The following is a 27,949-nucleotide window of genomic DNA, read 5'->3' on the forward strand; positions in this document are numbered from 1 at the left end:
AATGGGCACCCCCAGAGACCTGGATTTGCCAGTCAAATGCAGAGAAAACTGAAATATCGAGTGACTGGCACTTTGAAAACAAAGTTCCAGATGCAGATTTAAGGTTTTAGATGCTCTGATTTCACCCATTTAAAGATTTTTCAAGACTTGTGGGTGTGGATATGAAAACACTTCTCAGCCATTATTATCAGCACTCTCTCATTTTTCCTGGTTCTTATTGATTGTGAGCCTAATGAACTTGTAAATCAACAGCAACTGCATTAAAATCCTTCTGGCTTTATAGTGTTCTAAGATAAAAAAATGTTTTTCTTTAAATTTATATAAATATATATTTTTATGCGTACACATACATAAGCATTTCAATTTAAGCTAAACAGAACTCATAAAATCACAATGAAATAACTGTAGACTTTAATATTGTCCATCCATGATTTTACAGAAGTTGTATCACACCTTTCAATACCTATATAACTTTTGCTATGGAACAAATATGGTTGTTCACATGCATCAAAATTAGACACCTGCTATCAGTAAAGTCAAGTAAGTTGGTTTATATTAACCAGGTGGGAGCAGAACTTCAGAATAGTCCTTCTTGGCCTAGAAAAATACAACTCTTAGATGGAGTTCTCTGTCAAGTGATGTAAATCTGCACATTGTACGATAAGCAGGGATAAATTCGGATCTTCATTCAGTTCTATTGCAAATGTTTTCTCATCATGAAGGTTTCACTATAACAAATAAATTCCTCATATACTTTTTGTATAGCAGCTTTCCTTCTAGAAGTTCAAAATATCCCACTGTGCCACTGTTGTGAAAATCCATCCTTCTACAAAACTAAGGGTTGGCAGCAAGACTGGTATAAATATTTTGTTGGGGTTTTTTTTAGACAGATTAAAAAAAGCCTGGCTTCCTATCTTACCCTTTGAATCTTGCTACTATTGGAAATTATTTATACTTTTCTGACAGGACAATCCAAAGAGCTCCTAGGATGATGAAAGGAATAAAGACCATGTATTGCAAGGGGAGACTAAAAGAATTGGCTTGTGTGGAAAAAAAGAACAAATTCAATTCTCTAGAAAGGGATTAGTTAGAGAAACCCTTCAGAGGTGAAGTAAGATATTATTTAGACTAAGGCTAATGATAGTCAAGACACAAGCAGATATGTGGAATGGACATATTTAGATTGTAAACTAGAAGAAAATTTCCAACCATCAGGAAGCTAAGGTTCCAAAATAGCCTCACAAGAGGCGTAATGGGGTAAATAACCTCACTGGCTTTAGGATAGCACCTTACTACTTTACAAAAGAGATTTCATGGCTGCCTATAAAAGGGAACTAGACTGAGTGACTCAAAAAGTAATTTCTAATCCTATGTTTCCAAATTCCACTTCTTTCTTTGGGGGGGGTGGGGGGGGGGGGGGGTAGGGAAGGGTTTATGTAGAAAAGTGAATCATTAATGTTGTGTCAGATTTTAAAAGAAGAACTAAGGTAATGTGTTTATATTCTCAGCCATCTAAACGTACATATGGAGGACAGCACTAAGAGAATGTACAAGACTAGGTTCAATTGCAAATAAATACAGTAGAGTAAAAATGATGCAGTGGCTTTTATTATTTCATGCCTGTGAAGTGCATACCTATACTTTCTTGGTCTTTCAGAAAGAAATTTTAATAGTAGTGTCCAATTTATATGCAGATACATTAAGTTTCTATACAGGTGAGCAGGCTTCGTAAATTATATATATTAATGGGGAAAGATGGGAATCTTCTGTAAAGCAATTCAGACTACCTAAAATGGGGCAGCAGCTTGACTTCTGACACAGATGGTCTGAACAGCCCCACAGAAGTCCCTTCCTTCTGTCATTCTGTCAAATTGGGGGCCTACAACTGAGAGTGGAAATAATTCTGCTTCATTTTCCTAAATAAAATCTGTACAAACATAAATAAGGAAAGCCCCTGCCCTGAGGATCTTGTGATGAGAAGGCACAGCATTTCAAACATTTTGCTATTTTATGGGAAGTTAGCCATTTCCAGTATGGCTCCAATTACTCTTTATCAAATCAATTAAACCTGTACAGTATTATAATAAACAATATATTTTTGTGCAAGTATCTTTGCATCAACATCATTACATGTGTAGTTGTGATGGAGTGAAGATGTAGTTTTATATAGACAGGTGGAGATGTAGTTTTATATATTCTTACCATTACAAATTTTGTATGTAGTCAAATAATGCAAATAAAACAACTAATATATGTTACTGTTACAGGACCAGAGCTCTAGTTTATCAGTATTCTTTCCTCCTTCTTTAATTAAAAAGATTTTTAAGCCCTGTTTCCTAAGAAATAGCATCCTATTAAAAAGAGCTTACAACTTAAATAGCTGCTTGTCTTTATTGTGGGTCCTACCAATTATGTTGTACTTTAGACAACAACAGAGGAGAAACAAATGTTAAAATTAGATGAGGTAAAACCACAGAGATAACAGTAAAAGACAGCTAAGTCATCTAATTTTATTTCTAATTTGTTTATCAAATTATTTAGATATCAACTAAATTGATTTCCTTAAATATAGGTGTTTATACTGAACTTGCTTATGTGCCTCTTCTGTAGCATTTCATGCCAAAGCTTACTCGCTAGATACTATAAAATACCAAATAACTGAAAGGAAAACAGAATTTCACTCTTATCATCAGGAATGTCATTAACATCTGTGACTAGTTGTGTCATCTGACACATGGGTGTTGTTTCTCTGCACAGAAATTAATTTTTCATCTTCTTTCTTGTTCCCTAATGGGAAACGAGCCCCTTGGTCCAGAGCTCAAAAGGGAATGGAATTTCCACCCTGCGGCATTTCTCTGAAACCATTCTTGGGCTGTGAATCTCTCCTTCTCTGCTGGTAATGGTATCCCACACACAGCCAGCCCATACTCATGATTTTAGTTGCCTCCAGCACCACTTATGACTAAGTGCAAAACCCTCTCTTCTACCTCACTACACCCCTACCCTGCTGAACCACAAGTCTAACAAGATAACCAGGCCTTTTCCTTCTCAGGACTTGTTCACAGTGGAGCTAATTATACACAAAGACGTGAACACTTCCTTTGAGAGGTAGAAATAAAGACATCATGTCCATCTGTGTGCTCAGGAGCTAAAACTGCTGCACAAGTGTGTGTATCCAAACTAGCTATGAGTTCCAGTATTTTTACAATCTGAGGGCTGGAAGGGCAGAAGACAATAAACTTTTAAAAATCTGAATAGATATTCTATTACTTTAGAATGTATACATATTGCACAATGCCACCCAGTGTTGTCAGAGTAGAAGAGCCTACTCTCAGAAATGAGTTCATTTTGGGTCACATCTGAGAAATTTACAGTACAAGAGTTCTTGTTCTGCAAACTCTTAACCAAGAAGAAAGCTTGAGTTGAAAGTTAATGATTCTGTGCCAACACAGTGCAAACCCAGTTCTAGTCAAGGGATCGTTCTGCTGTGAGTGTGTCATTCCTCATGTGCAAGAGCTTGGAAAGTTTTGAAACATTTCTTCACCCCTCACGCAATGCGGCAAGGATAAAGGGTGGGTTGCTTCTATGGAGCTTCAGTTTTGACATTATTGTACTTTCCTAACTCTTGTAACTATATTTGGACTTTTTAGTTAGCTAGGCTGGTAAAGATATCTTTCCCTGATTTTTTCCCCATTGGTTTTCCTTGTCATTTCCCGAAAAGTATTCCTTAGATGTGTAGGCTGTCTGGTTTCATCTATTACTTCGTGTGTGAGAGAACCATACAGTGAATCACAGGCATTCTGATTGCCTTGACTGTCTGACAGACTCCTATATCATTGGAAATGCTCTACAAATCCTTTATCTGGCATGTTCTTAAGGGATGCAAAGCTGTACATCCACTTCCTGAAAAATCCATAGGACTGGTCTTGGATATAGCAGCACATTACCTTTCTGGATATTTCAGCAAGGAACCTAAGAATATCAGTGTAGGTTTCCTGCACAAAACTTCACTTTCAAACTGGAGTTAAAAAGGGAAGATAATCTCAGCACATTGTCCTCATTTCTCTTCAGTAATGTCTCATAAAACGGGCACTAGAATCACCCTGATGATACCACATTATTGTGTGACAGAGCGTGCACAGATAAGCTGCAGAACAAGCTCTCAGTAAAGAAGCATATACGTACATTAGATCCTAGGGTGACTAGCAAGGTCTTCATATTCTTTTATCTAACACACATTTAAATAGTTAATACAAGTTATGACAAGAAAAACTCTAGCTGTTTTTTTTTAAACAAAAAGGCTAAAGCAAGTTATTTCAGATATCATGAATCAACTAAATTCTGAAAACATACATTGGTGTAAGATATATTGCTCCAGGGAGATGTATCATAAACTTAGCATAAGGCAATATAAACAGAAATTTCTCTTGAAATATAAATGAAAAAAAATTGTCAGGATTCAGGCAGGTGGTTTCCCAGAAAAAACTGTTTTCGGAGAAAAAAAAAAAAGCCAACAAAAAGCACCAAGTCTCTCTGGCTCCTAGGTGGTGTTGAACTCATTCCTAACTGATAAGCTTTTGATCTTGTGGACATTGGTATTGATACACCTTTTTCTGCAATTCCTAGCCTTTTCTTCCAAGTCACACTGGATTTTGCCAGTTTTGCTCAATGAGGCATGGCCAACGCAATTGCGGCTTCTGGTTCCCACATTGCTTGTCCAACTTTGTTCCTTGCTTTTTTATCAAGGTGAAGATGAGACGAAGCCATGATCTTCCAAAAGGACATGATAATATTCACTGTCCAATGACTTGGATGAGTCTTGCGAAGAACAAAGCAATCTTGCACCTCACCAGTCACATGTCACCTAGACCAAAAACATGAATATTTCGGCAAAAAAAGAATGAGATTCTTGTCTTTGTGCAGGCCAGGTACTGTGCAAAACATCAATTCTAATCCATCCAGTGAGGTTCATATATTTTCCAGTATAACATGCATTCAAATTACTATTGTAAATAACTTGTTTCTTTCAGCAAAATATGAATTGTCAGTCCCCTGGCAAATACACTAAGCAGCCTTAAACAGCAATTCAAAACAAAAATCAGAACTGAGAAAAATGAATTAGGAACTTACTTCTTTTCATTTGTATTTCTACACTCTTTGACATTGTGCATTGATTTTTTTCTACAGACTCAATTTTTCTGAAATCTCGATAATAAAAAAACAAGATACAAAATTAAGATGTGGCTATAATTTAAAAAAACAGCCTCAGTTTTAAAAACATTTTTTCTAGCAGTTAATTGATAATGTATCTACTGAAATTTGAGTTATTAATGTTCTGATTTACAACCAGACTTACTCTGGATTATACACTTTCCGAGTCCAGTATTTGAATTTATTCCTCAATTACTAATGCAATTAATTGTAGCTATACATTAGCTATTTTTAACACATCAAGCTCATAGTATAGGAGATTAAGAACTAACCAAAACCCAAGAAATTGTGGTATGCTATATTTAAAACATCACATGCCTGATTAGATATTCTTTGTAAGTGAATTTTCTAAAGAGCCTACAGGAATGAAGACCCCAATGTCCCCTTAACTTCCTTTTGAAATGTGCTCTGCTGTTTACCCTTCACATCACGCTAAGATTGTTTCAGTTAAGAGGAACTGGCACGCTGAATTCTCTCTTACTATATTGCAATACTGGATGACTGGATAAAGTTGTGCTCTTGCTTGCTTGCTAGAGAAAGCACTTCTAAAATGAAGGATGTGCATCTCAGAATGAGTCCAGATTTCAAATAACATTACAATTTGAAAGAGTTTGGATCTGGGTTCAGAATGACACTTTGCATTTTAGGCCATTTTGAAGTTTTCAATACTTAAAAATTTGCCATGTAGTCAGTATGTTCTCAGAGAGGCCATTTTTAGCATAAGGTAGAGATACAAGAATATATATTGAGAGATTTAACTAGGCTCAATAGAGAAGAATATCGTTTAGCAATAACTTTAAGAAAAATTTTATCAGTTAACCTCAGTGTTAAATGGCATGAATTATTAAATGTAAAATGACCTCATTAAGGTGGTCATTCTTTTGTCAACCAACGTTTCCATTTAATTAAAATATTCCCTTATTTACTAAGCCACATGGAGATCCTGGTGTTTGTATTCAAATGCATTAAAATGGTAGATCTGCTGAACTCTTTTTATCTATATATTTTTTCAGCCTAGAACAACCAGACATTACCTATATGCAATATATGAACAATAAATATTATTTTCCATTTAAAATAATAAATTAATTCAGAGAAGTAATTAATGCTGATCCTTTGGTAAACCTTTTTAAAAATAGCTTTTAACTAAAGAGAAAACACCTCACAGGCAAGCTTTATACATTTTCAATATTCTATTGCTTTCAAGAGATAGTCAGTCAGTTCCATTTACTAGATGAATATTATTCTTCTCTATATAGCAGTGCCTGATCTTTTTGCCATATGCTACTGTCTCCTTTTTAAAAGCTCTTTCTCTAATGGCCTTTGATGTTTCCTTATAGAACTTTTTGTTCTTCTCGTCTTTCCATTTTAGTTCCAACACATAGTCAGGCTGTAAAGGGGACATCTATTTAAGATCCCTTCAGAGCCTAAGGATATGTATTCTTCTTTGGGCCAATGCAGAGTGACACAGCTTCTTCTTTAATCAACCATTACAAAGCTCAGAAACACTGCTGATAACATCTGAAACTTTATGTTCTTATCTATAGTAATCTCTGAAAATTGCTTCTTCCAAATCATTACTCCTTTGCACTGCTGCTGAAAGGTATATAGTGGAGATTGTCTCTTGAATATGTAATTAAATATTGAATGCAAAGCAATTTAGGCTCTCACTAAAAGGGCTTTTTTCTGTGACAAATATATACATTACATTTTTCTTGTGAGCGTGAAAGTAGATCAAAATAGGAGGATGTACAATCTAGTCTGTTCTTGTCTTAACTTTTGACACCCTGTAGGAAAAGAATATTCAGGCCTGTGCATTATCTCATGCACTCAGCAAGAGATGCACCTAATTGGTTATGGTGTTCACCCAAGAGCAAGATAGAGGTCCACATCCCTGTTTTTTCATTTGAATGCTTGTATATTTCTACAGAAAGGTAGAGTCTATCTGTTAAAGAAATGTAAATTTTCCATGACACTTTTCTTACTGTAGAAGTGTTTACTTCACAGGAAGCCTTGTCTGCACTTTTAGCTAGAACGAGAGGAAAATAAGTTGAGTTTTCATGCCATGGATTTGCCATTTGAAATATAGGTGGTGTTCCTTTACACAAAACCTGGACTGAGAATGGGACTGAAGCTATTACTCATTTAGAATTAATGTTTCAATATCTATTTGTTTTCATTTTATTTATTTATAACTTCCCCCCATTTTCAAACCAGATAGAAGTGCTTTCTAAAGCACAAACCTTGGCTATAAATGAGCTAAAGACTTCTGGATGTCACAGTGTTGTAGCATGTAGCATTAACATTCAAGTTAGTTTAGTTAATTAACTCATTTGAAATCCATCTGTCAAATGTGCCTTTTTCAGAGTCAATATAAGACCACAGCTGAGTTAGCAAGTAAGTTGGTGAGCAAAATTTGAATAGACAAAATACAAAAAGATTGCAACACAGATTTATCTTGAAGCAGTCATTCCCAGATTCCATAATTAAAGTAACTTGAAGGGCTATCCTTCAACTTACCACTCACTGCTCAATACTAGGTAAAACGAAAACATGGGCACCTGCCTTACATAATACCTCTGAGAAGCATATGCAACAAGGAAGAGAATTGTTTTACTATAATTAACTTATCTGCTAAAATTTCCAGGTTTTACCTTCTCTTTGAAAGGAATGGTATCAAAAGCAGAATGACCTCCTTTGTTAAAGCATATGGCGGGTGAGCTTCATAGAATACTCTAACATGAAGTTCATGAACATACAAATTCTGGCTTAAAACTAAAACTTCAATAAACATCTGAGAGCAAACACTTCTCAAATGCACCTGTGCAACCTGCAGCACCTTACAGTGTGAGAAAAGTTCAGGTCTGACTGTTCAGGAATTCTGACTAAATAGAAACTACTTGCACATGACTGAGAAAGAAAGTTAAAGAAGAAACTGGTATCTGGTGATGAGATTAATGTTCTCTCTTTTGTCAGATTTTACAAAATCACTACCTGACAGGCACAAAGATTTCCCAGAAGCACACTTTAAAAACACCTATCGTATCACAGTTTTTAGAAGCGCTCATACACGCTGTGTCAAAATCAAAGCAGAGCATGTAAAGACAGAGTAAAACCACAGCTTAAAAACAACATTCCCGCCTTTTTTTTTCTTAAGTAGGGCAGTAAGTGTAATGCTTACAAAGTTAGCATTTTGTAAGTGTTATAATGCTTATAATTTTCCATAATAAGAACTTACTTTTTTCTAACTAGCAAACTGCAATTATTTGGGCTGAAATTCTTCATGCCACTGTTTGCCACTAGCAGGGTATATCTGTAGATTTCAGCTACTGCAATGGAACCATCTCTGACAGTAAAATCAAGAGAAAATACATTGCATTGTCTGTGTTAAATTACATTCTAGATTTCTGTACACTGAGAAGATTAAATAATAGGATCAACCTATGCACAGTACCAGTCGATATAATCAATCTTTTCATGCTTTGTTAAATTCCCCAAGATGGTGTGGATTTGCCTGCCCTGATTAAAACTTGTTTAATCTGATAATTTTGTAATGACTACAACTACTTTTACCAAACAGCAGTTCATAGTTGAACTCTTTTGTCTGCCCACACAATGGTCACACGTTTAGTGTCCAATGCAGGCATACCCAAGAGTCATTGTTCTATGATACCGTGGCTTGAGGAGCTATTCAGGTTGATTGTTCCTGGACTCATGCGGTAGTGCATGTCCCCCTTCTAGGTTAAGCCAGAGCAACAGTTTGTAAGTCATTCTGTGAACTGGAGGACTTAACTGGTTTATGTCAGAAAGAAAGAAAACATGCACGCGTAAGGCAGATTGGCTGACTTAGTTCACAACATAGTCCCACAGTCAGCTGTACAGGTACGAGGCAGGAGACGTGAACCGCAGTAATGGCTGTCCAGGCATGGGAAAGACGGCAATGCCTTAGACTGGCATTGCCACTGAAGCCCTGTGTAGTGGAATTAGAGTCTGTGGGGGCTATCCGCTAAACCAAAACTGAGAGGGATAATAACAAGGACTGGTAAAGCAGCTAACAAATGACACTAATTCAACCACATTGTCTAGTTAAGTCCTTTGCTTTAAGTTGCAAATCAGCACCATTTCAGTTTCAACCCTTAACAGTCACCTTGAGATAAAACATTTCTTGGATAAACATCTCTGCTTGTAAGGGACAAATCAGGTGAAAAGAAATATGGTCTTTTGCTACAGCTTAACGTAGTGTTATAGAACATAATGGAGGATTTTATATTAAATTGCCTCTTCCATACAGGCATACTCCTCCTCAATCTAAATATCACTCAAGACACAGGAAAAAGAAAAGGCACCTGTGGTCTTGCAGCAGCGCTGAGTTTCCTCAGCCGAAGTTAGTGATAAGTATGATTTGAATATAAATTTCTAAATACTTGGAAAACCAGATTATGGATATCTTAGATGGGACACTCAATATTACTTGATTTAACTGTTTGGGTTTTACTCTCAGTACTTTGGTATTCCATCATCAGTTTTTCTTTCAATCTTTATTAAAATGAATTAAGTAATAACAACAGAAATTATAAAATGGAAGCTAATTATTCTATATTCAGTGCAGACTGCAATAAACTGTAAATAATTAATGGAGCAGTACACTGCAGAAAATAGCAAACTGTTTATAGGACCATACAACTATCAGACCTAAATTATGCTATGGGTCACTAAATCTAATTTCCTGCAATTGCAGCCAATCACATAATCTAATCCTTTTCCTAAATGTTTCAAATTGGTTTTAAGGATTATTGAATTGCTTGCCCATAATAGGAGAAGCCATAACCCAGCCACCTCTGGATTTTACTGACCATTTTGCCAGAAACTTGTAATGCTCAATCTGAATTCATTCATGGGAAGTTTCTATGTGTTCTTGTGCTAATGTTCTCCTTTAGAATGAAATATCATATAATCAACTAAATGCACAAAGATTTTGTGACAGACTGAAAAAGAGCAGAGAAATGGAGCACCTCCTTCCGTAACATTTGTTTCACTATGAATTCATCTTACTTGAGCTTGGATGCCAAGAACTATTATAGATGAGATGATAGTTCCTGCACATCAAATAACACAAAAGCTTTCCAACACTACTGTAACCAATGTCATCTAGTACACTTGCCTCTTCCACAACCATATCACACTGGTGACTCACAAACCTTTCTGTGATCAACCACTCACTACAGTTGTCCCCACCACAGCTGTTTCCAGTCAGCGAGCTCACAAATTAACAGAAACTCTCAGTATTAGTCCCAAAGAGTACTTGTACTTCATACTATTAAATTTCATCCCTTGTGTCTTCCTCCAGTCCTTACCGTCACCCAGGTCTTCCTGGATATTGCAGCCTTCTTCCGTGTTAATGATAGACCTAGTTTTTGCTATTGGCAAACTCAAGTATCATGGTCTTGTATCTCCATACTAAGCTTATTAATGAAATTATTAAACAAGAACTATTTAAAGACTGACCTTTGAGAAGCTCCAGTAATCATACTCTCATAACTTTCCCTTTCAATGCCACTTGTTATTTTCCTTTTAGCAAGCTTCCTCCCTTGCAATATAGTGCTTTCAATAATTAGTGAGCATTGATTATCATGTGCACTGAATGCAGAGTCATGAGGCAGGAGTCCTGCAGAAATAGTATGTTCTTATTTAGGTAAAGACTGTCTAATGATGCATGTTTACCTAGAGACTAAAGTAAGGATTTATATAAATCTTGGGAATTTTTTTAATAATCAAAAATGTCTTTTTCTACTGTACTAACACTATTTGCAAATACTACTGGAATCTGATATATAATACTAAGAGGTATGGAGTATTAAACTCTAGGTTTTTGCTATTATTAAGGCAAAAGTTTTCATTTCATAAATGATGAAATATTTTTGATGTTTCATTTTGAAAAAATCATGCCTTGTTTCATTACTGAGCTAAATTAAAAGCAATTGAAAAGACCCAAATGTTACATGGAATAAATGAATACAGTTCTTAATGACTCACAATGAAGTATTTTTTGTTAATCCAAACTAAGAAAAACATATTTTGAGTAAAAAAAAAAGAAAAAAAAAGTCTTTTGTATTGACATAAAATGAATGTACCTTCTGATTGTTTTTATTTTGCAATATATCAAAAATAAAATTTATTTAACTCACCTCTAGTTTTATAGGCAGCATGAATTCTGGTCTCTTCATATGCCAACACCATCACTTTGCAGGTTTAGTGTTCTTTCAACACAGGTTTTTCAGGACACAATTTAAAATTAAATAGCAGTGTGGCAGAGACAGCTCTGGTCTTAAAGCTCGGATTGTGTCACACTATCCACAAGCATAAATTTTGGAGAAGGTTGGAATAATGGAGGAGTGACAGTGCCTGCAACTCTCCCCAGTCTCTGCAAGAAAGCATTTCATGCAGGGACAAACACAGCACCATGTGCATAAACAAGCCTGTAGTTCTAAGATGAAGACATAGAAGTCTATATCAAAAGCCATATGCACATTTGAGGTAATGTTTTTGTACTGGTCCTCAGAAAAAGCTAGGAGAAGCTTGAAACAATGATAAAACCTGATTATAGGCAAGCAACAATGTTGACTGAGTGGGCCAGTGGGGAAAAAAATAAGTCAAGGAAAATCACCCAGGAAACTATTGTATTACACACATACGGCAGAAATAAAAGTTGTTTACTGAAATGGAAAAAAAAAAAAGTCATACATATCACTTAGGGATTGCATACAATACAACTCAATATTTATTGGAAGGCATAAAATGTCATGCTGTTTTGCATAACTACTGGTAGAAACATTTATTGAATAAAAAACCCTACGGATTTGTTCATTATATACTTTAAAAAAATCTATTTCTAACAGATACTTTATATGTCAGTGTCACATGTACCCTAGCAACCAGGACGTTATTGAAATTCTACATACAAGTGCATGAGTCATTTTAAGAGATGTAGTAAGTCTAATAATGAATGTTTAATGAATGGCAGAATCAGTAAACTACAAGCTAGATTTTATAAATGTACAAAGCTTGGTAAATTAATTTTGTTCATAAATTCATAAATTTGCTGATAAGAAAGGATAAATATCTGTGCTATTTATTTTCAAAACAATGCTAAGTACTATTTTCTATGTTGTCAAGTTATTTCCCCTTTTTTTTTATTTTCCCTATTTATCATCTAAAGCTTTTCACACAGCAACTTCACTTATATCAGTTGTAAGGATCTGTTCTAAAAACATACATCATATCTCTCTTATCCTGCCCAAAACCTGAAAAAGAGTCTTTTCCACTCCACATACAGCTGTGTGGGTACAAGTGTCATATATCTAAGTTACAGAAAACATCCATGTAGTGTATTTTATATGCCTTCCCTGACACAAGTTTCCTGATGCTTCAGCTCTGATCTTCAATGTACAGAGGCATTACCCGTTTTTTTAAAAACAGTGTGTTCTGTAGTTACTGCACACAATTTGCACAATGTGCTGCTTCAAAGATCATCACAAGGCATTTGAAAAAAAGAAGTGGAAATAAAATTAAGCCCCAAAGTAAAATGTCTTTCCACCTAGGGGATCTGAAAAGGTCCTGTTTCATGACAGTACCATTGCATTCATTACAAGGTTGAACCAGAACTGCTTGGGATTCTTTCCTAAGCAGCAGTCTAAGTACAAAATAGCCTATTATAAAGTCTACAACAACACATGGTGGAAATGTTTGCTTAAATAAAAAGTAAACCCACATTTTTTTAAGTCTTGCTTGAAGTACTCAATGTATTATATAAATGCAAGGTTCAAGGTTGAAAAGAAAGAGCATTCATTCATTGTAGGATGACAGTTCTCACATCCCTAGCACAGACAGCATATTTGCTTCTCCTTACTACTCCATCCTCTGTTCATCAGCTTAACTGTACTCATTGCTACTGTATTTCATGCTAATTTGCATAGAGCATCAGTTAATGCCAGCTTAAATATTTTTTTTTTAGTACTCGGCTGTTAATTGATGCTGTGTATACTAAGCATATCTTGTCGAACCTTTTTTTCTTAAAATTCCTTTTATGAATCAGGAACAAATTCTGATTAGTTATCAATCAGGTAGAAAAATTAATCAGAAGTTGCTGAACATCAGAAATTCCTAGAATAGTGCATGAAAGAGAAATAGGCCTTTGTAAACACACTGTACATAAGAAGAAGGAGACCTAAAAGTAACTGGAGGAAGGAGGTGGCTTTGTCAATATAAATCTTGTTACTGATTTAACATAAACTGGGAATTATGGACATCTAATCCAAACTAAACTCAAGTTTCACTGACTGTTCCTCATAATTTGCACAGGCTTTGTGGGATCACTGTTATATTAGTCCAAAGCACAACACACATCTTTCATCCAAACTGAGACTACGTCAGTTATGGTTAAGCCAAGGATGGCTTTTTAAAACTTCAGAACCCTTATTTATAGACATTAAACTTGAGGCACAAATCTATTATTTTGGTCTGTGCTGAAAGAAAAGCAGAGGTAAACAGCATCTCAGGCAGTGTGAATGAAAACCTGTCACTTTTTCTGATGTAACTGAATCTAGGGTGTGGTGCACACTTACTATCTTATCATAAAACCCATCCCTTGGTCTGTTTACAGTAAGGTACTGAGCAAGTCAGGCTTTTATAGCTCTTTTGAACTCACTGAAAAAATTCTACTACAGTTATCAGCACTTGCACCACCAGCAGCATCAAAACTAGACAGAATTTCTCAATGTAGTTTTCACTCTCAATTTAGAAAAAGGAGAAATAGTGAGACTGTAATTCACTCTTAGGATCCTTGTGTTTTCTGAATAGCCAAAGAAATGAGTGCTTAAGAGAAGAATCCTTAAGAGTGCTTAAGAGTAGAAGAAACTAGTAATTTGGATTAATTCTTCATAAGGAGTAATTTCTTTGATGTTTTTCTGCTTTTAAATGATCCACAAAAAGATGTACCAGTTTAAAATTGTCCACAGAGTCGATAAACAAATCCTCTCTAATCTGGAGGAAGATTTCAAAAAGTTAGCTGTGAACAGCTCTATTTGCTGGCATATTGGTGACTGTGGTCCTCAGATGTTGTTTCTATTCTGGTTAATTATACAATAATCAGCTAGAGGAATGCTACACTATGTATTTGAATTGATTTTGAGAGTCTTTCATGGGCATCAGCATGCTAAGCACTGTAAAGGCATAGACAAAGTGCTTGCTCCTGTTCTGACCAGACTGTGTCTAAACCGGCAAAAGGGGAAACGGGAGATGACAATTTGACCAAAATTGCACAACTGACTAATAGCAAACAGAGGAATCAAGATTTCCTGCATTTAAGCCTGATAAGCAGTGGATCAGACAGCTTTTTACATGTAGAAGTTACCGGGGAAACTAAATACGCCATTTTTTCACTTGCTAGAATGTGGACAGCATATTGGATTAGGAGACACAATTTTGAGTTCTCTGATTTTGCCTTGTTTTCAGTCTTGTTTCCTAAGGAAATGAAACTTGTGCAATCACGGTGGGTGTGTATGAGTGCCTGCACATGTGTTCAAGTACTAACTTTTGAACTTGTTAGCAAACTGTTGCAAAATTGGACACAAAGTATTGGTCTCAAAGGTAAGGTAATACAAATGTTGTGAAAATAGTGGGACAACTGTAGATGCCAGACTGTAGCCTGAGAGCAAGAAAATTCATGTGATAGACATCCTACTCCTTTAGCTTCGATGTTAACAGAACTACTCAATGACCTCTTCAGTTAGGTTTTAGAGTTTTCCTCTGTATTAAGAAATTTATTAATTAAATCTCAACAGCAAAATGAAACAATTCAACTTTAGGAACTGAAGCTTAAAGGAAGAAAGCCAAATACAGTATTATTCATAATAAAACACTGAACTAGAATAACTGCTCGTGCATGGCTGGCATGTGGCTCTCTCCTTCCAGCCTTTCCGATACATGGGTATCATGACTTTATGAATAGCCACAAGACCATTCAGATTTCCTCTGTGCTTCAGTGCGTAAAACTGGTGGTAGCAGAAAGCCCCACGGCTGTATTTAAAGGAAGAAGGAGAAAACAGAGATGAAAACTGGGGTGAAGCTATGTTCATGATTGAGAATATTTATGTTACTGATCTCAAACATTATAATTGGGCAAGGTCTACTCAAAAATACCAGTGTAGACGAGGCCTGATTGAGGCTCAGGGAAGGCAATGATTCAACTTCTGACATTAGAATATGCAGTTTGAGCATCTGTCTCCTGTTGGAACTTATTTGCTCCTTTACAAGCATTGCTCCTCTTCCTAGCTGGTGAGATACCCTGCCAAAAGTGTGTGAGTGAAGCTGGAGAAAGGGTACATATGTTTCATTTGAGTACTGCTGAGCAGGTCATAAATTTTATTTCCCTTTTTAAAACAAGGGCTCCAGTATAATTCAGTTTTCCACCCTCGCTAATGTGAGCAGCCTTCGACCAAACCAAAGCACACAACTTCCATTGTGTCACACACATTCACTCAGCATAACCATAAAATGGAAGGAGAGAAGCTGAAACTCTAAAACCTTTTTACATGCTATGGGCTAGAGAATGTTTTTATTCTGGTTGCTATAGTAACGAATACAGATAAAGCTGATTGCACAATCACTGCAATTACACTTTTAAAGAGCGTGGTACTTTCCAACAGTAGCACTACAACTGCAATGACAGAAAGTGATATAATCAAAGAAAGATGGAAGCAGAAGTCAACAGCATGCTTATGACGTGTTTACTGGACTATATTTGAGAAAGGAAGGCTGGCTCTTGGTTAAAATGTTAGCATCCTATTTTTGACATCTAAATTCAGTATTTTGCTCTTCCACATCTTTCTTAAAAGAGGTATAAGGTTCTGAATTTCAATCAGCAATTACTCCTACAAGGTGCTACTATCTATTTTCTGCCACCTATACTGCAAAAAAGCTGCGGGATCTACAGGCCTATTTTGTTTAAGAGTTTGATCTGTTTTTTCATTGCCACAACCAGAGCCTGAGACAAAAGCACTTAAACAACCTTCCTATCTTAATACAAATAGTTAGCACCTTGTAAAATAGTGATTTGAATATTGGTAGAATCTGACGTCCATTTAAGCACAATTTTTCTTCTTTATGGTCATTTCTCCCTACTATGGAAACACGCAGTAAACTTTTTTGTCCATGTTCTTAAATAATATTCTGTAACTGATGCTGAGAATAATAGTGTTTGGCATGTTCTTAAAAGCAATGTAAAACAATCTGCATTAGGAATACTCTGACTCATTAGTCACACAATTTATTAACAATGTTTTTCCCTCCTCCTTTTTGCTTTCTGACCTTTTAAAGACAGATTACATTAAGTTTAAACTCAAATTTTAAAATGTGGTTGTATTTGACAAAGAAATAGCACACCACAACTTTTTTTCACCTGTGAGTCATCCTGAACAAACATTAACAACCCTTCCCTTCAAAATTCCAAAGAAGTGATAAAATAGGACAGGTAAATAGGAAGAGAGAACACACACCCAAACAACCACTTTTCAGACAGAAATAGAATCTCTAACTTTCATTACTGCATTATTTTCAGGTTGTCATAAGACTTCACTGTTCATGTTTATACCACAGGATTTTAGAAGCTTTCAAAAGTGTTAAAGGTACTCTTAACTCTTTTTTACAGATGATTGAAGGGGCAAAATAAAAAGCTGCAAACTAATGATTTGGATAAAAACTTCTAGTTGAGGCTACAAAAAGTTTTGGATACTTTACCTAACCCTCTTGTGGCCTGACTACCGGAAATGTTAGCACTAAAGGTGCTCGGCCTATCTTGACAATGGTGCATTGTTTTCTAAGTTAGATGTTCACAGAGACACCTATAATTAGAGACTAAGTTCCTGAACCTAACAATGTACTTGGGCTATGGCTTTACAAGAACCCCTTGATATTGCCCCTCGAGGAGCTCCTAACCAATAAGTATTTATTTTAAACCAGAGAATTTTCTGCCTGTCCCTGTTTGGCATTTTAAAGTAAGAGTGGGTTTAAATGTGTTTGCTGAATTCTGCCTAAATACCTTCAAATGATTTGATTATTGATATGGCACTGAACATTGGTTTTGGTATATATTCACAATTGCGTTCTGTTCAGTACCGCTATAGCTACTCTCCCTGATTAAAACTGAAGCCAGCAACAGATAATGATTCTAATACAGAATACGGACAGTAATGCTTGACAATATTGATGTTCTGAGCTGTCCTTTAAAACAAGAAACAATACACATTGCTTTAAAGCTGGGAAGGTAAGGAGGTATAAAACTGGGAGAAGGAAAAGATCTCAGGAGTTCAGGAAAACTCACATCATTTTAGGTCTAAGTAACTAACGTTTCCCTGTATTCATTTTACATCTAGCCACAATGGACCACAAATGAAGGTGGTCCATTATCTCTCTGCTTACTGGATATTTTCTTTATTGCATTCATCTGCCTGATCCTGTTCCAAACATAATTTATTGCAAAGTGTCTATTAAATCCAGCAAACTGAAGAACAGGTTTTACATTCTCTTCATGTAAGCAGAAGTCTGATGGTATCAACATCTATAGAGTCTGAGCACAGTTTTGCTTGTATTTTGGTCACCCACCTCTTCAAGGTATTTTCTCCATTCATTCTTAATAACCCTAAGAACTACAGAGACTGACCGGTGCATTGACCGGTCCTGATGATATTCTTCAGGGACAAAGTAGAAATTCAACAAAGTACTGTTGTGTGTAACAATTTTTGTAAACAGCTTTGAAAAAAACAGGATTTATTCTAACTAGCTCCAAATATGGTATGAAATATCAGTTCTGTTCAACTGAAAAGGCGTCAAATAAATTCTTCAGTCCACCACCCTTCCTTTTGCAGTACATGTGGAGCAAACAGCCTCCAGGTCAAGCCGTAAGTGTACAGACTATCTGAGAACAAGAGAGCATGACAGACAAATGGAGTCCTACAAAGATTAATCTTTCCCTTCATGCATACATATGGCTGGTAAACTTACCGTTTTCAGCTAAGACTATTTTTTTCTTTTAAATAACGGCCAACTTACTGTTAAATCTTGTATCAATAACAACAGAAGACAGAAAGCCCTTGGCAGTCACTGCTATTATCCACAGCCACACTGCCTTTGTTCTTAGCCCTGTTCTGCTTCCTTCTGATCTCCCAGCACCAAGGCCTCTGGTGAGCTGCTGGAATGGGTTTGAAGGAAGATGCTCTTCCTCCCCTCTCCTCTCACTTCCTCTCTTCCTCAGCTGACTCACATACTGAGCATACTGACAGAAACAGAGAGGGGCAAGTAAAACCTGGTGAGAAGGGAAAAGAGCATTTCCCTTCAAGCGATGCAAAAGGAAAGAGAGTCCCTCAGCAGAGGGGAAGTATGGGCCTTGTTTAATAAGGCCTATCATGTCCACTTACATTTTCAGCACTCAGTCCAGCATTCAGTTCAAATCGGCACAACCTTGCACTTCAGGGTGAAATCCCCTTGGAAAAGTTTCCTGCCCTGCAGATGAGATCAGAAAGGGCAGAGAAACACCACTTCCTACACACCCACATCCTGCGAAACCCCTGTGATTACTCCTCATTTCTCCTTACCTCAGCTGTCACCCCTGCTTCATCATACAATCTCTACCACTGACTTTGTCACTGCAAATAACACGGCCAAAATCATTAATATTGGCCTTGAACGCTGCAGCAGTAAAATTAAATTTTGCCGCCTCAGTTTGGAAATTTTGAAGCAGCTCTGCCAGAAACAAACCACATGGAAATCATGTCTACATTTCTTTCCAACTTGAAGGAGCACTGTAATTTTGGCTGCTATTTGCTAAATAGAAAAAAAAAATATTAAGTAAATAAGACATTAAACAAAAAAACCCCAAACAACCCACCCCACTTGTGTGAGCCCAAATTTCATCCTGTGATACTTTCAAATGGACTGTTATATCCACAACAGTTTATCTGTGAAATCACTTTTAAAAGGTTAAAACAACACACTTCATAAATTTCTAGTGAGTGGTGTCTTGCTTCTTGCTGCTGACCAAGAGATATCCTGTAAAGGAAGTAGCTAATCACTGTCTCCTTGGAAAATGTTTACAAAGGGACGTTTGGGATGATGTTATCTACATCCTGTTTAAGTAGCTGTTTTGTTCTTTTGAATCAGATGGCGAACCAAAAAGAAGCATTCTTATTAGTATTGTTACGCTTTTCCTTTCTGTACCTTGAGTCTCACTGTTTCTGGACAGTAGTTATTTCAAGGGTATCAGCTGTTTTTCACCTTATCTATCTGTACTTTATATATATGCATTTTAAGAAAGAAGGTTGCAGCAGGGTTGGGGTTTTTGGGGGGAAGTGGGAGGAGGAAGGGAAGGAGATTAATTTTTGTGCAATTCTTATCAAAATCAATTGGTAAATTGTATGTACACATAAGCATCCTGATGACCTGAATCGAAACTGATCAAGTATGTTAATTCTGAACGACCATAAAGGAAAGAAAACTATTTTACTATGGACTACTGGAAGGAAACAGAAGCTATGATGACAATGCTCTTGGACTCAGTTATAGTAAGTAAAAGCTCTTACCTTCCCCTGATGCCAAAACTAAATGTGATTTTTTAGTGATACAGAATACAGATTTCAGTAGCAATACCACTACCTTTCACTGTATATTGCAGTATCATAATAGCCCCACTGTGTGCTATTTCTGAAACAGTTGGACATTAATGCAAGGTAGGCAGATGATCCTTCTATGCAGATGATCAGTGCTTACTGTATTTCAGCATTCTTCTAAATAGGAAAATATCAAAATCTTTACCAATTGAAAGGCTGAGGTATTACTTGTAGGACTGAGCCTCAAAGCTACACAAATTAAAGTGTGCTTCTACTCAGAATAATGCCACCAGCTAATAACATTTTTTGACTTAACAGACTTGATGTTTTTATATATTATCAAGATATATGTTCACTGCTTTTCTTACTGGAACAACTAACTTTAGTTCACTGTTATTTAAAGTCTTCCAGATTAAAAACAACAACAAAAAAATAGTCTAACAGTTTCAGTTACACATAGCTGACAGTGCAAGACCGTTACCAATCAGCAGCTTGCAAATTATCTGTAAAAACAATTAATATGCCTAATAAACTTAGGCATAGTTTTTAAAGTAAAGTTTAGACTTTTTGATGACATTTAAGTCCTTTAGGGAGTCCACGGTGAAAACATAAGGAGAAACACGTTATTAAAAATTATGAAATACCTAAATTTTCCTGGACTTGCTCACTTAATCTTATAAGATTTGTCTGAAAAGAAGAAAAAGGGAAGAGGAATTTTGCCATTTTGGGCAGAATTCGTCTCTGCTCAGAATCCCAATCAGAGTACTGATGAAACTCAGGTACCAGTGCACTGTATGCACTGCCTGATGCATATATCCATCTATCAGCATCAAAGTTCCTGGACTGAATGCAAAACCTCTAATTCGGGTTGCAAAATCATGCACTCATGTACACCGTGCATTACTGGAATATACGAGCACTTTCACAAGTATAAATGCAATTATTTTCAGAGTACTGTTAAGCAATTGGATAAATTCTCACCAACACAGCTGTAAGTCAAGAAAAGTCTTTATCAATCATCTTTGTGAAGTACAGCGAGATTGTTTTTCCCATTTAAAAAGGGGGAGCAGAGGCACAAGGGAAAGGCCACAGAAGTTGCGGTACTTGAAATGAGACAATGAGGACCTTTCCAAAAAACTAATTAGCATTACTTAGTACTTTGCATGATCCAAGTACATGTTTTTACTTAATTTTCACTAGTGAGTACTCAGATTTCTGTAATTTCTGCAGGTAAAAGAATACCCAGTCAGCATCTAAAACCTGACTGAATACAGTCAATAGATGTATAGAAAGCCCTTTTCAGCATCATCCCTTGAAGGGCAAGGGACTCTAGAAGAGTCCATGGAAGATGCACAAGCAGTTTTTAGTTATCTCATCCATCAGGCTATAATTTTACTTCTACAATTGTCTTTCCCAGTGACTACAAGCCATCTACCTTCTGTCACCAAAGCAGTTGAAAATGACAACTCCCATCAGTATGCCTTCTTATTTGCCCCTAGTACATATCCATACTACGATCTGAATGGAAACAGGGCTGCTATGAAAGAAATTGTATCTTAGTTTATAGTTAAAGGTAATATTGACATCCATACACACAATGAGACATGAATCTCCTAATTCTGGAGTACACCATTTTTCAAGGGGCATCTCTACATGCTAACAGTGTCATGACTGCAATTGCTTAAAGACACAGTCAAGACAAGATCTATAGGTAGAGATAATGCCTTTTATTAGACCAATTGGTACAATATAGGAAAAAGTAGATAAATTTCCAGATGTTGCCATTTTTTAAGTTTTGTAAAGCTTTCAACATCATTTCCTACAATATTCTTGCATACGGTTTGGGACACTGAGGTCTGGATGGGTGGACAACTAGATATTCATCTAGTAAAAAGTTGTTTGAATGGTTAAGCTCAGAGGGTATGGGTTGTATCTGCCTGGAGGCTGGCAGTGACTAGCACAGGGGTCTATCCCCAGACCTGTCCATTTTAACACTGTTATCAACAGTCTTGGGGGGGCAACATGATGCACTCTCCCCACATTTGCAGGCAGCACCAAATTGAGATGACAATTCAATACACATGAGGGCAGGGCTGCCATCCAGAGAGACCTAGACAGGCTGGAGGAATGGACTGACAGGAACTTCTATGAAATTCAGCAAGGACAAATGCATAGTCTTGCACCTGGGAAGGAAGAGTTCCTTGCACCAATGCGGGCTGGGGACGGATCAGCTGGGGAGTAGCACTGCTGAAAAGGAAGTGGAGGTCCTACCAGGCAGCAAGCAGCACACGAGCAAGCAGAGGCGGCCAACAGCACCCTGGGCTAGATTCACAGGCACAGAGCCAGAAAATTGAGGGAAGTGATTATGCCACCTTTACCCAGCACTCTAGACTGAGTCCAGTTTTGGGCTCCCCAGTACAGGAAGGACATTGACAAACTGGAGTGAGTTCACCAGAGGGCCACTGAGATTGTTGGAGGCTGGAGTGCTTGCCCTGTGAGAAGATGCTAAGGGAACTGGGCCTTTTCAGCCTGGAGAAGAGATGGCCTCAGGAGGGATGTAATAGCAGACTGACTGTACTTCTGAGAAGGTTATTGAGAAGGAGCTGGGTTCTTCACAGCAGTGCATGGCAGGAGTCTGAGACAACAAGTGAAGATATTGATTGGATATAAGGAAAATTCTTTTTTTTTTTTTTAACCATGAGAGCAATCAAACATTGCCAACAGGTTGCTCAGAGAAGCTGTGCAGTCCCCAGACTTGGAGGCTTTCAAGATCCAACTGGATCCCACAACTGGCCGTGCTTTGAGCAGGAGGGTGGACCTGAGGTCCCTTCCAAACTCAGTCATTTTGTGATTTTGTGATTCTCTGCAGAAACCCTCTTCAAGTCTACTCAAAACCTTGTCTTTTTCTAACTATGTCAGTTGGTCTGATAAAAAGATATTGCCTTTACCTACCAACTATGTATTGCCTATAATTTCCAAGACTAAAACCCACAGATGTTCCATCAAGTGGCAGCATGCTTACACCTACGTGGATCATTAGTAGGACTGGACTCATTCAATCCATCCCACAGACCTTTGGCATTCGAACTGACAAAATGACTCACAATAGCTGTAATGATCAGCTTGAGTGTTCACTGAGAGTGGTGGGGAATCCATAGCTGGAAAATAACCTAAGAAATGCTCAGGTAAAATCCAAAACCAGTGAAACCCGGGTACTCCATGCACTACTCTAGGTTCTGACGATTTTCCTAAGCTTTTTCTCTTTCATGAATTATAGTCTTGTCCTCCTTGTCAAGTCTGTCCTCAAGGCTGACTGCTGGACATTAAAAGGTTTAACAGAAGCCGCCATTACAGAATATCAGTAGAGAGGTAGATTGGAGAGGTAGATCTGTTAGTAGCATAGCTACTAACTTTGTAAGATGTCTTGCATATGGTCCTTAAACGTAAGGAGGCAGTGGCTACTGGGTGCTCTCAAAAAAGCCGGAACCTCAGAGGTACCTTACTAACAACCCAAAGCACTCAAATAAGATTAGTCCAGTCTTCTTCGACCTGACTTAAAGATCACATTTAAAAAGAGGATTCACATTCTTCTTAATTTACTATCCACATTCTCAGTCCTACAGTCTTACACTCCCAGGTCCCATTCTGCAATCATGAGTATGAGTTTTATTGTCTCTCAATTATAAATGAAGGCTGTAGTTGTCCAAAAAGTCACCCTAGAACATGCACCACAGAAGGTAAAGTCACAAAAACTAACACTGTTACAGGTCACATTGCTTCAGAAAGTGGAACGTTCCATCCCTGGACACTACGGCAAAGATGCGTCGAGAAAAATAGCAAGAGAATTACCATGGTCTAAAAACCTCAGTGGGGTTATCAGACCAAACCCTTCACTAACACTACAACTTTCTAAAAATAGGAATGTTTGATAAATCAGTGAAAGCACCAGAGCCTAGATCATCCTGATCAAAAGTTATGATCCAGGCTTGGAACAAGATGCTAGAAATGCTCTACTAGTTGTAACAGATATCAACACTCACACCAACAAAAATTGTTCTAACTGCTACAAACTTTAATTATAACAGGGAAGTACATTTAGATGATGCCTTAAATAGGGCTGCTATTCCTATCAGCTGATCATACAGGATAGCCACACCTTTGGCGTATCACAGCTCAGATGAAAGAAGTTTTTTCATGTGCAATTGCTAGCAGGACCTTACTGACAACAACTCATTAAACCAAATGATTCTGATTACTACCTAGTTTGCATAACACATGTTAACTTTTCATACAGTGACACTTCATAGCTTTCCATTTGCTACCTTTCTTTCCAATTAAGTTAGCAACCTTTTCTCCTTTTCGGGAATTGCTTCCTACACTAGATTGTCTGGATTGCTTTTCTAATGTTGCCTGCTGACCCCACTACCTTGCAGACGCTCTATCAGCGCCAAGGAACTTTCTCATTCATGATCCCACAAGGACTCCGAAAAGGTTTCGGAATCAGGCTGTGATTTTACAATGCTCTATGTAAAATAGATCTAAGTGAAAGCTACTGGAAAAATGTGTGGTCTTGCTCTCTTGCCATTGTTTGGTTGTGGCAGCAGTTGAGCCAATATGATTGGGTGGCAAAATGAACTAAATAATTGATACTGTATGGCGGAACACATATAATTTTAGTTGGGTTGGGTTTTTTGCTTTGATTCATTTTTGTGTGCAACTCACCATGCAGTTGTACAAGCTCCACTAGTTGGCGCATTGTAAAGAGCAGGAATATGAAACCAGGAAAGATGGCAAATTAAATGAGCTTAAAGTAGATATGAAAGAACAGCTTAAGAAAACTATTTTTACTCCACTTCGGGCCCAAGCTAGGTTTGTGGACTCGCACTAACTTGGAGGAAGAAAGGCAGATCCTGAAGGACAACAGAATTTCAAAGATCTGGTTTGTGCTGAGGCAGTAAGTTGGTCCCTTCACTTGGTTCCAATGGTAAAATCCAGTGTGTAAGTTACTATTGTTGCAAGATCTTCCAGGAATCTGAGTACAACAGTATAAAAACATCTGGCTGGTCATGTTCCCTGGGAACAATATGGCCCATCCTAGCCATCATCATCTTGCAATTCTGTTAGCATGGCTCCTTTGGGTCATAAGTTATATTTTAAAGTAATCATCTACTGATTGAAGCCCTGAGAACAGAAGAAATATCTTGACTTCCCACAGAGCAAATCTCTGATCCTCTGAGGACACAAAACAGGCAGGAATCTACTTTACAGTAGGAGACCATTTCATTTGAAGAATGTCACATTCAAGGATCAGTATAGCAGATTGCTGTGTGAGCATGTAAGTTACAACTGAATTGTGTATTGTAAGATTTACGTATGGATTACCTTCTGACCACAAAGCTAGAGAGTATTCTTTCTGTCAAACCTCCAGTTATTTGTGTGCGTATGCACGCACATGAACTTCTCAAGGAAAATGTGTTAAAGAGGCAAAGATAGCTGGGACATACTTCTCTGAAGCAGGATTCAGCCAGGACATTGGCTTAATTGCTACAGATAGTATCACAGACCACATAACCTGTGGTCTTGGATATATATTAATGTATTTGTGCTTCTTAAACCACAATGACCTTCAAGCTCTATGCTAGGAATGAGCTTAAAACTTACTCAGAAGAATGTCACCTATTGAATCACTGATGTGATTTCCAGGCGTACGCAGGGGTTTTCCTTTTACCTGGAGGTCTTCAGCAAAGCAAAAGTCAGGTTTGCACAGCTCCTGTTGTGATAATGGTAGTTACCACTGCCTCTGAGAAAATGCCAGTGAGCTGCATCCTTGGCAAAATTGGTCATTTTGGAGACCTAAAGAGAAACACGCCCTGGTTGTTGGTAGAGAATTACTTTGAATACCTGAACCTTACCAGTTAGTCTTAAAATGAAAGAAACAGTTTATGAAAACCGTCTGGATCTCAGTGAGAGGCACAATGGCATTATGATGCCTAAGTAATTTTTAAGAACATAAACTGAGCTCACAAAATAAGCTGTTGACAATGCAGCAGCCGAAGCGCCCTGTGACCCAATACTTTTGTACTGCTCCGCTGAGTGTACTTCTCAACAACAGACCGTTTGGTCATACTATAAGTGACAGGATATTGGGTGAGTTTGCGCTTTCAGATTTTCTGTCTGGTCATTTCTCCTCAGCAGTGAGAGAGTTGTCAACGTGGAGTGGGAAGAGCTCTCAGAAACTCCTAATTACGATACAAGGACCATGAAAACTACTGGGTCCCCTTTCCTTGCTCTGCGATTAAACTGGAGGGGCAGCGTAAGGTGCCAAACAAGCACAGAGGCTTTAAAATAATAATAATAATAATAATAATAATAATAATAATAATAATAATAATAATAATCGTCAGTGTGGGTATCTCAATCTCGTGCCCCCACCCCAGCATCGCGCAGACGCTTACTTCCAGCTGCGTGTACCACGGGGGGGGAGGCGGGGGCGCAGCGTGTTCCTGCCGAGGCGGAGCTGAGTGACCCGGGCACCTTCCCGTCAGTCAGGCCTCTCGCCAGGCCGCGCTGTGCGGAGGGGCCGTTCCCCAACGCGAGCGCCCGCCGCAGCCGGCGGCAGGTAGCGGCACGGAGGGGCCCCCGGCTGACACCCCACCCCTCTGCCGGCCGTTGGCGAGCCAGCCAATCAGCGCCCGCGGGTTCAGGGCGCGCGTGGGTCCACCCCACCCGCAGTCACGTAACCCGCGGCGGGGGGTGGGGTGGGTACGGGGGCCCAGCAGCGGCCGGTGCCGTGACAGGCGAGGTGTCGCCGCGCCTGGAGAGCAGCTGGGGTTTGGCCAGGAGCTTGGCTGCGCTTTACTTCCCCCCACCACAGGTGTCCCGGCTGTCCTCGGCCGGCGAGGGCCGCGGGCGGCCGGGCGTGCTCCGGTGGCGTGCCGACTGCTGCGAGGCACGCGTGAGCCCCGGCGGCTCAGCCCGCCGTGGGCAGGGGGCTTGCCCAGAGGAGACGGCCTGCCCTGCCGGGCCGAAGTTGTGCCGTGGAAAAAGTTGCGGCCGCTGTAGAGCCAGGCGGTGTGAGCAGGAGAGCGTGTTTGGGTACCTGGTAAATCCGGTGGCTTCAGAGAAGAGCAGCCCAGCAGCTCAGTACTTCCTTCTGCCGATAAGATCTGCGCTCGTCACGGGTGGCGGCTGCCGCTGCCCCACTTGAATTGGTTTCAGACTCCTCCCGAGGCGAGACGGGGAGCGGGAGAGCGGTGAGGCGGGAGGAGGCGATGCGCGGGGTCGCCCTGCTCCCCCCGGCCTCCTCCGCCCCGCGTAGCCCCGCTCCCTACGCTGCCGGCAGAGCCGGCCGGGCTGCGGAGCCGCGGCTGGCACCGACATGGGAACCTTAGGGAAAAGGAGAGAAAACCAGTGAGTTCTCCGCTGTTGTTTTATTTTCCCGCTCCCCGCCGCGGCGGGACGGTGCCCCGCCGCGGGGCAGGCTGCGGTCCGGCGGTGGTCGGCGGGTCTCGGGGTCACACGCCGCCGCGCCTGGGAGCGTGAGGTGCCCGCCCGGGGCAGTGGGGACGGGTGCGATGCGCTGCCCCCGCGGCGGGGCTGGCGTGGGCTTCCGTGGGGCGCGGGGGCGGTGGTCCGGGCGGCTGGGGCTCCGCGGCGGCCGGCGGAAGCCCTCCCGGGTGGGAAAGACGGGGGAAGAGAAGCGCGGGAGGGGGGGTGTGCTGGGAGGAATTTGTTTCACCCTTTTGGGTGCAAGTGTGTGCCGGGCTGGTCGGTGAGCACGGGCGGGGAAGAGCCTCGCGTTACGGTCCCAGCGGGAGGGGCGGCTCGGCCCTCGCCCGGGCTCCGGTTACCTGCGGCACCGCCGGCGGGTTGCCGGGGCGGGGGGGGGGGGGGGGGGCGAGGAGCTGTGGCCGGGGCCGGGGAGGAAGGCAGTCCCCTCCTCGCTGGGGAAGCGCCACTTGCCCCTGGTGTCGGTTCCCGAGCTGATGATAATTTGTGGCTTCTTCCCCACCGCTAAATAGCGTGCTGTGGTAATGTAGGGTGCTCGTCTCCCATCCCCATCGTCCCCCGTCCCCCCCGCC

At 39.4% G+C, this 27,949-nt stretch overlaps 1 protein-coding gene and 1 long non-coding RNA gene across 5 annotated transcripts in view; one reads left to right on the forward strand and one right to left on the reverse strand.

The window, feature by feature from the left end:
- Window positions 1-261: 261 nt before the first annotated feature.
- LOC129206620 (uncharacterized) lies at window positions 262-27,074 on the reverse strand. Its single transcript, XR_008577233.1, has 3 exons — window positions 26,968-27,074; window positions 25,530-25,721; window positions 262-4,864 (listed from the first exon to the last, which is right to left on the reverse strand). It is a non-coding gene; the product is annotated as an uncharacterized LOC129206620 (long non-coding RNA).
- The window catches only part of RASGRP1 (RAS guanyl releasing protein 1), a 52,943-nt gene continuing 44,495 nt past the window's right edge, over window positions 19,502-27,949 (forward strand). For 3 of the 4 annotated variants that reach the window (XR_008577232.1, XM_054826153.1, XM_054826154.1), the window contains exon 1: window positions 26,640-27,278. Coding sequence is in view for 2 of the 4 variants with exons in the window: in XM_054826153.1 (XP_054682128.1) it covers window positions 27,247-27,278 (32 nt within the window). In the remaining 2 variants the exon portion in view is untranslated. Of the gene's footprint in view, window positions 19,519-19,689; window positions 19,824-26,639; window positions 27,279-27,949 lie in introns of those variants that run through there. The other variant, XM_054826155.1, reaches the window with a different exon arrangement.

Source organism: Grus americana, chromosome 5 (genome assembly GCF_028858705.1).
Source record: "Grus americana isolate bGruAme1 chromosome 5, bGruAme1.mat, whole genome shotgun sequence".
NCBI classification, from domain to species: Eukaryota; Metazoa; Chordata; class Aves; order Gruiformes; family Gruidae; genus Grus; species Grus americana.